This window comes from Charadrius vociferus, unplaced genomic scaffold (assembly GCF_000708025.1).
Source record: "Charadrius vociferus isolate BGI_N301 unplaced genomic scaffold, ASM70802v2 scaffold260, whole genome shotgun sequence".
NCBI lineage: Eukaryota > Metazoa > Chordata > Aves > Charadriiformes > Charadriidae > Charadrius > Charadrius vociferus.
This window is the reverse complement of record NW_009646410.1, coordinates 1,576,169-1,584,580: the sequence shown is the minus strand read 5'-3', so window position 1 is coordinate 1,584,580 and position 8,412 is coordinate 1,576,169. Positions and strand designations below refer to the sequence as shown.

The following is an 8,412-nucleotide window of genomic DNA, read 5'->3' as shown; positions in this document are numbered from 1 at the left end:
CGGGAGCTCCCCCCACACGAGGCCGGGCGCCCCTCGTCAGGCCGAGGGGAGAGAGCTGCTCCGGGGACGCAGCTCTTGTGTTGAGTTTCACTGTTTACAGAAAAGGAAATGCTAATCTCGGGAGGCTTTGAGATTTACTGCTAAAGAGGATCATAATAAAAGGAGGCCACCCTCCTCCCACCTGTCACTGCGTGTTTGCTCGAGGACCTCTTCTGAAGTTGCTCGTGTCCTCCAGCACGGCTCTGCGACAGCAGCGGAGTGGCACCTTACGCTGTAGCAACAAGGCAAAGGAGGGCCTTGTCCTGCAGAACTTTACTATAGATTCATAACTTTAAAAAAGTGATGCAGTGAAGGAAACTTTATTCCCCGTTGTTGTCACTACATGCAACTCAGGGCAGTGAGGCCGGGTGCGTGAGGAGCCAGGGCGACGGATCGGAGGCCAACGGCACAACCGACCCCTCTGCTTCCTTCCCCCCAGGACCTGTCTGCACTGGGCCTGCAAGCGGAACCATGCGCAGGTGGTCTCCTGCCTGCTGGATGCTGGTGCAGATAAGCAGATCCTCACGGCTAAAGGAGAGCTGGCTGCAGAGTTAACTTCCAAACCAGACATCCGGAAGATTTTGGGAGGTACTGTTCCCATCTTCAAAGTAATTTAGAACTCTAGACTTAAGGATTTTTATTGCTCTTATCTGAGGCAGTAGATTGGCAAAGCTTTGACCAGGACTTGTTATCTCATAAAATAGCTCCGATTTACAACTGTAGTTAGTACTCGGGCAAATAGACTTGGGGATTTCAGGTAGGAAGGCCTGATATTCTGAGCTGTGTCATCAAGAGATCGAAGGGCTGTATACTTTGGGAGATGTGCTGCTGCAGTCCTGTTTGCTCTCATTAAGCAGTAGCTAGCATGCAGGCTGCAGATGGAGGATTTCACAATTGTACAGTTTGACTGTTGTCTGACCATAAATCTTAGAAATCCATTCAGAACAACTGCAGCATTTCAGAAGTTACAGCTTCTGAGCATTTTGTTATAGTGTGATTTGCAGTATGATTAATTTTGGCCCCATAATTCTGTCATCTTATGTGTTTGTATGCACGGCAAACCTAGTTAGTTGTATGAACTCTACCAGTGCCCATTTCCATCAGCATCTAGGTACTGTGCTCCAGATTAAAATTTTAAAGTGCTTCCCCTTTGGAAACGTTGATGTTCTATCTTCTGCTAATTGCGCTTAAATTGCTCTCTGCAATGATATGCTCTTACATCAACAGTGCACCGTTATCATAAATGAAGTTGCAGCTATATCATGTCTAAGGTTACAACAGTCATGACGGAAGGAATGGCATGTTCTTGCATGAGGATTTTTGTTTTCTTTTGGGCAAGGTGCTCATCTCTTGGTTCATGGCAAATGACTTGTGTTCTGTTTTTAACATGTAAACCGTCAAGTGTGCGTGAATGAACTCTGTTCATGGTTGCCTTATTTTTCTGTCTGTTAAGCTTTCATGTGTTTCCTGGGAAACAAACACGTATCATTTACATTCTCCTAAATAGTTTTTACTCTGGGGGTGTAGTGCTATTGAGCAGATCTTTCTGAACTGCTTTGACATCAGTGTTAGTGTCCTGGAAGCCTCAGTCAGGCAAGAATGTCTTTTACTGCAGCACTTCTAAGCAAGAGAAGAGTTGGCTTGGGTATTGTATCAAATAGGCACTTACCTGAAGAAATACTCGGTTTCATTTGTTGGCGTGAGTCATAATAAACTATTTACAGCAGTGTTATTAAAAGCATTGCAAAATGAGATTTAGCGAAGAATTACTGGTCAGTCAGTTCATTTGAAAATGCAGGAACACCACTGCTAGAAACGACCTATCTTTCACTGGTATTTTTTTCCCACTTTGCTTTTAAAAAACACAATACATTGTAGGAATGTGTAATTATTTTTTTTTTCATTTTACAGCTACTTGCTTTCCAGGTGTTAGATGCTTATGATACATCAGTATCATCCTATGATTACCTCAGAATGTGATGTAGCTTTAAGACACAACAGGAAAACCTGGCTATATTCAAAATCAGAAAGCTCTGTCTAGTAACATGGTGGTTTTTTTCTCTCTCCATCCCCTACCCCGCATTTTTGAACTTCATTAGCAGAGGAAGAAACTGAATGTCAAGGAGCGAAGGATTTAAATTTGCCAATTGTTGCAAACTACTTGGCCAACCCACCATTCCCTCACGTTTACACTGAAGAAAGCATTCCAGACAGCTTGGCGGAATCCCAGAATGAAAGCGCTTCCATCTCTTCTGCTTCCCAGTGTGAAACTAGTCCTTGCTTATCAGCAGCTCAGGTTGAAAGCACATGCACACCTACATCATGCGACAGCGCAGACGATTTCCCCGCACTAGAGGCTGCCGAAGAGCCACCCGCGCCAGCAGCAGCCATCGCAGCGGCACCGGACTGCGCCCTGCCTGGCGTCCCCAACGGCCCCGTGTGCCGGCCGGTGCTGCCTCGCAGCACGGGGCTCTTCTCTCCAGCACCATCCAAACAGGCTGGACCTCTGCAAACCCACGCTTCACCCACTGGTCCCGCACCAACTTTTCAGCCTGTTTTCTTTACCGGAACTTTCCCATATAACATGCAAGGTAATGAAGTGTAATTTCCCATCCTTCCATTATATTCTGTTCCATGGTTTTGTTACTGGGTGAAAGAGGAGGTTAAAGAATCATTCCACTTTCAGACTTGTGTGCAGTAGAGGTAGAGACGTTGGATTCTTTGGCCAAATGTACTCCAAATATTTTTTTTCTGCTCTGCTAAGTAAAATCACTGTTATAGTGTATTTTAAACAGGGTAATACTTTGTAAACCGATGGAAAGATCAGTCCAAGCATCAGAAAAAAGTGAAATTCCACACTATTGTATATAGCATCAAATGCATCTGGGGTAGTTTGGTAACAACATGACTTTGTGACTGGGTGGGTCAGATTTTTAACATTGTAAACATGGTGCTCCTGTGTATTTCTTGCTGTTCAAATGGAAACTTCTATTAACTCCACAGTATTTCTCAGTGAGATAATAGGTATTGTATTGTAAAACCTGAATTCAAAAGATAATGGTAAATACTTTAGTGTTAGGTTTGGGTTGGTTTTGGCTTTTTTGGAAGTTAAAAAAACCCTTTTAATCTTTTTTTCAATCAGAACTTGTGCTTAAAGTGAGAGTGCAGAACCTCAGAGACAATGACTTCATTGAAATTGAACTGGACAGACAAGAACTGACCTATCAAGATCTGCTCAGAGTGAGTTGCTATGAATTGGGCGTTAATCCGGAACAAGTAGAGAAGATCAGAAAATTACCTAATACACTGGTAAGAAAGGTAAGAATTGAAATCTGAGATTAATTTGACTTTGCAGACATCAAAGAAGGTATTCCTGTAAAACAATCAGCAAAACATGGATTGCCTTGTGTTAAAAAACAAACTGTGAGCAATAACTGCTCACAAAGTCAAACACATATTGGACTTCCCTTAAAACTCCATCATAACTTACTGAAAAATATTCTTGTCAAAACAGGCAGAGTATTTCAGCTCCTGAAGCACATGAATCTATTACAGCTTGACTTTTTTTAAATGTATCAGAAACAGTGCATTAGTGTGCTTTTAACATAATTACCATGTGCTGCTTCACTGTTTGCTTGCTTAAAAAGAACAAATAGTAAGGGGAAAAAAACCCTACAAATTGGCATGTGAATAATTTAAAGATACGCCATTAACAAATGAACATGCTCTTCTGTTCCAAAAATACCTATTCTGGAGGGCTGCAAATGAAACACATTTGGTCACAGCTCTAAGTTAAACACAAACACAGTCAAATCTTAATGAGGTTTAAGGAGAAAAAAATGTACGGTTCAAGGAGAGAAAAAACCCCAAACCTGCTTTGAAAGAATGCGTGTTTACTGGTAGGATTTTTTTTCTTTCATTATTTATTCCTATCATTGGGTGTGACCTCCCTGGAATTTTAGTTTTAACTCCCTTTATCTATTATTATAAATAATAACAACCAGGTATGCTTAGAAGTAATGCATAGTTGTGTCTGTTCTTTAAAAGGACAAGGATGTTGCCAGACTTCAGGACTTCCAAGAGCTGGAGTTGGTTCTAGTGAAAAGCGACAGCTCTCCTTTCAGAAACGCCGCATCACCTTTGACTGAGAGACCATGCTACAACAGCAGAGCATCAAAACTGACTTACTGACTTTTCTAGTGCATCTAGAGTATGGAAACCTGGTAATTATATGCTGCTGCCTTTTGAAGGCAGTGAATTAAGCGTGTATAAAACCTTAAGTTATTGTTAGGGTTACAATTTTAACTAATAGTTTATCTTTTATATTTAATATCCCCTTTGCTTTTATTTTTTTACTTGATACTGTATTCAGATAAGGGATACCTCATTTGTCTACTAAAATCACATGCTTCCAGTATATTTTAATGAAGTTTATTGGTTGTATTTGGCAACAGAGGGCAGGAAAGACTTAATTACTGATAGAAGTATGTTGAGTGCTCCCACTCTTTGACAAAGTAAAAGTCATGGAAAAGACATTCAGGAAATTGTGTGTGTGTGTATATATATTTATTTTTTTAAACTTCCTGATTAAGTTAAATGTCAAAGTGTATTTGGCATAAAATGAACAGTTGCTCTCTAAAAATGTAAAGCTTGCAAGTCCTTAATCTCCTGCCCTTTCACAAATACGTACCAAGATGTGTTGTCTTTCCTGCTGGGGATAGAAATACTTAATGCTCTGAAGTGACAGGAGAAAAATTTTCACTGGGTTGAAAATAAGTGGAGTTAAGTGTCCACATTTAAATGTTTCTTTCTTTCCCATGCGAGAATACTAGAAGTTAAGGGATGGCACTCCTCCACCTCCACAAAAAAATTATGGAAGCTTCTCTTAATTAAGGAGCATTTACATCACAAAGCAAATTAAAGTGCCCTTTCAAAAGAAAGTCCTTATGTTTCAGGAGCTAGGGAGGGGATCACAAATCTGTGTCCACAGTTTTATTAATTTATTTTCCCAACGATGTGAGGAAACTATGCATTACTCACACCAGAGGTAAGTACTGCTATGTCAGGTAGCCTCTTTATGGCCCACCCTCATAGAACAGTTACAGGGCCTGTGGTTGATTTAATTTCTTCTGTGTAAGAAGCACGAGAAGCACAATGGTATACTCTTGAGGTATCACAACTGTAAGGAACAGACCATGCTCTTGATTAGCCATACTAAACTGAAAACGTACACCACTAGCAAATAAATAACATGTAACCTTACGTGTTGCACAGTCTATGATCACTTTTACTTAGTGTCCAAAGTTTTAGCCAGACAAGTACCGAAAGGGCTGAATGCCTCCAGGTACTTTCAACTGATTTTTTTGTGGGGGGAAAAAACCCAGACTGATTTCACTACAGACTGCTTAACTTGCATTTAAGCAAGTCAGTAATGAAAACATCTATCTGGGTTTTTATGAACGGCAAAATTCATCATTAAAACACACCCTGAAGTCACTCCCTTTTGGTCTGAACAAAGTATTTAAGTTGCAGCATTGCCGGAGTATTAACAGCCTGAAGCTTTTCCTGTTAACATGGTAGTATGCAAAGTTACACCTTAGGAGGCTTTTTGTTCTCTTTTGTACCAAAAACGACGATGATGACCTTTGCACCAAAAACCTTAATTGGGTACTGGGGTGGGTGAGGGAGTTGTTTTTTTCTGGACGTGAACTGCTTTCCGCCCGCCCCAATAGTATTGATTTTCCTTTCATCTCTGCTTTATTAAGCTGCGTTAGAGCAGAGTTTATGCACAGCTAAAGCAACATTTGTTGTTGATCTGAATTGTAGTGTTGACATTCAGACCATAAATAGTACAATCAAGATGCTTTGGTAGGAGCAGCATGGCTGCCACCCTGCCTTGGCTTCCTGCAGCCCAGCTGCTTTATCCCCGACATGGCTCCTCCATTGCGGTTAGTAAAGGCGTACATGCCAGAGGGATACAGAAACCCCTTCTGCAAGCAGAAGAGATGCTTGACTCTGGGATCGTGATTTCACCAAGTTACTCAAGGCTTAAAATTCTTGCTTAGTGCATTCAAAGTAATTATCCTCCTTTGGCACATGCTCTCTATCCCTCTTACCACCCAAACTCTGCTGACTCCCCCTTCTTGACCCTGGCCCTCTCTCTCCAGGAGCTGGGCTGCTTTAAAGGCCAATTTAACTCCTGGTAAGCTCAAGACTGTGACACAGTATGAAGTAAAAACTTTCTAACTATGGCTCCCGCTTTGTTTTTCTTGTAGCCCAGGAAAGGAGCTTTTATTTTAACAAATGTATGTTTATCTTTTCAGCATAGCTTGGACGCTAGTTCAGATTATGTGCAATAACTGTTTGAAAAACAGTAGTAGTTAAATGGCTCAAAATTAAGAATACCTAATTTCTTTTCAGTTCCTCTGTTTAGGAAATCAGTGTAAAGACTGCCTCCACTAATTACTGAACATTCAGCTATAGGAGCAGCTGGTTTAAAAAAAGCTTTATTTGCTCTAGTTTCCACAAAGTCATAAGACTAAAACTTTAATCATGATCTGACTGTAATAATAACAGTAAGTCTATGCATTCAGAGAAATATTTTTGTATGTTTTATGCAGTTTGATAAATTCTAAGGCACAGTAGTTATGTTAACTGGGTTTGTTGTGTTTGGTTTTTTTTCCCTTTGAACAATAAACTGTTGGTATGACAATTTAAACCAAGTTTACAAAACTTACTGTTCTTCCAAGGACAACTTCTGTTTGCACTACAAACTTGTACTGAACTGACATTGCTGTTCTTCACTTATATTAAACTATCAGTTGTTTCAAGTACCTCAATCTCTGCCTTTTTCAGGGGATGGGTGGGGGTGGGGGGTGGGTGGGATACACGGCACTCTGGAGTGGACAGGACCCTCTTCAAAAGTCTTTGAAAAATCAGGGGCCTGTACATTTTTAACACCTAATAAAAGAGGGGCAGGCTGCCAAAACCAGTATGGAGAAAGCATGCAGGAGTTAAATAAGCTACTTGCTTTTTGCACAGCATTCCTAGAAAATCTGAGACAGTACTTATCTTGGGCTCGAGCTCTGAAGATGACACTTCACACAGATTAACCTGTTGTGGAGATGCTCGTTACAGTCAAATCTGAAGGTAGTTTCTAGAAAGGCACCATGTTTCCTGTGCTCCAAAAGACAGAATTTTACCTTCACCTTCAATGCAGCAGAGAAAGACTCCACTATCAGACATGGCAGAATCTGAATCCCAGCCAAATTTACTACAAGTTACCTCCTTATATCATTTATACCTGTGCAAAATAAGGAAGGGAAAATGCTAGTTCTGTAACAAAAATGCGAGATGGGAGCTGCAAGACAAACATTTTAGCCAGTGCAAGAAGCAATGCATTCAGGCAGTAGCTGAATCACATCTCTTACACAAGTTTCAAAAGGAATAGGTGTCTATGCAATGTCCGTAATTAGAACGTAGTTACAGTTTTACTTGCTCCCACTTTCATTAATTTTTAAGTTTAAAAAAAACCAACCCACTACCCAGTCTCACTCCCCTGTGCCCCCATATGGGTGTCTGCTTTAGAAAGATAAAAAGGTAACATGGCTGTCTGCACGGGGTATTGCTCCTTCTCAAACAAACAGCACACATCTCACCAGCAGCACCAACGCACAGGTCCTTTCATGAGTGCGCTTCCACAAGCGGATGACACAAGGCACACCAACATTACAACAAGCGAGTTATACAATGGTGCTTTGTCCGTTTATGGCTTCAATGACATGTACAGTCAAGTCCTGAATACTAATATGAAGGATAATGCTTTTTCTAAAAAAAAAAAAAAAAAAGTGAATTCAATGCCTTACAGACACAGCACTGAAGTCCACTTTACTGTCTCTGCTGCTGACTAGTGCACATTACAGTTCTTTCCCAATGAGAACTACACTAGCTTGCACTATAGCTTCACAAGAAAGCATAAGGGATGTCTTTTTTCCCTTTTATCTCTTGTAACATGCAGACTGCGCATGCTCACAAGCAGCACGCAGTTAATTAATATTCCAAACTGATACTACAATGCAAATATAAAGGCAGTCTGATGGCCAATCTCAGCAGTGGCATCTTTATGACAATGCTGTAAGTCTTAACTGCTTTACAAAGGCTGAAGGCCTACATTTTTATTGTGAGATTTCTGTAATTTCTTAACCAGCTGCAGCCTAAGCCAGACTTTTTAGGGGTCACAGAACCCAACAGCCAACTAACTGCTGAAAAAAGTAAGCTTGAAATGAAATACTAACTGATAGCACCAAAAAACCCAAACCCACAAACACCACAGAATAACTAAGCATCCAAATTAATGGACTAAGCTTGAAGACA

The 8,412-nt window shown here is 40.7% G+C and overlaps 1 protein-coding gene across 1 annotated transcript in view; it reads left to right on the top strand.

Annotated features, from left to right (window-relative positions):
• The window catches only part of LOC104282142 (ankyrin repeat domain-containing protein 40-like), a 7,301-nt gene extending 3,071 nt beyond the window's left edge, over positions 1-4,230 (top strand). Inside the window, exons 3-6 of the mRNA XM_009880222.1 lie at positions 479-627; positions 2,139-2,630; positions 3,182-3,357; positions 4,087-4,230. Coding sequence (XP_009878524.1) covers positions 479-627; positions 2,139-2,630; positions 3,182-3,357; positions 4,087-4,230 — 961 coding nt within the window. The remainder of the gene's footprint in view (positions 1-478; positions 628-2,138; positions 2,631-3,181; positions 3,358-4,086) is intronic.
• The last annotated feature ends 4,182 nt before the right edge of the window (positions 4,231-8,412 follow it).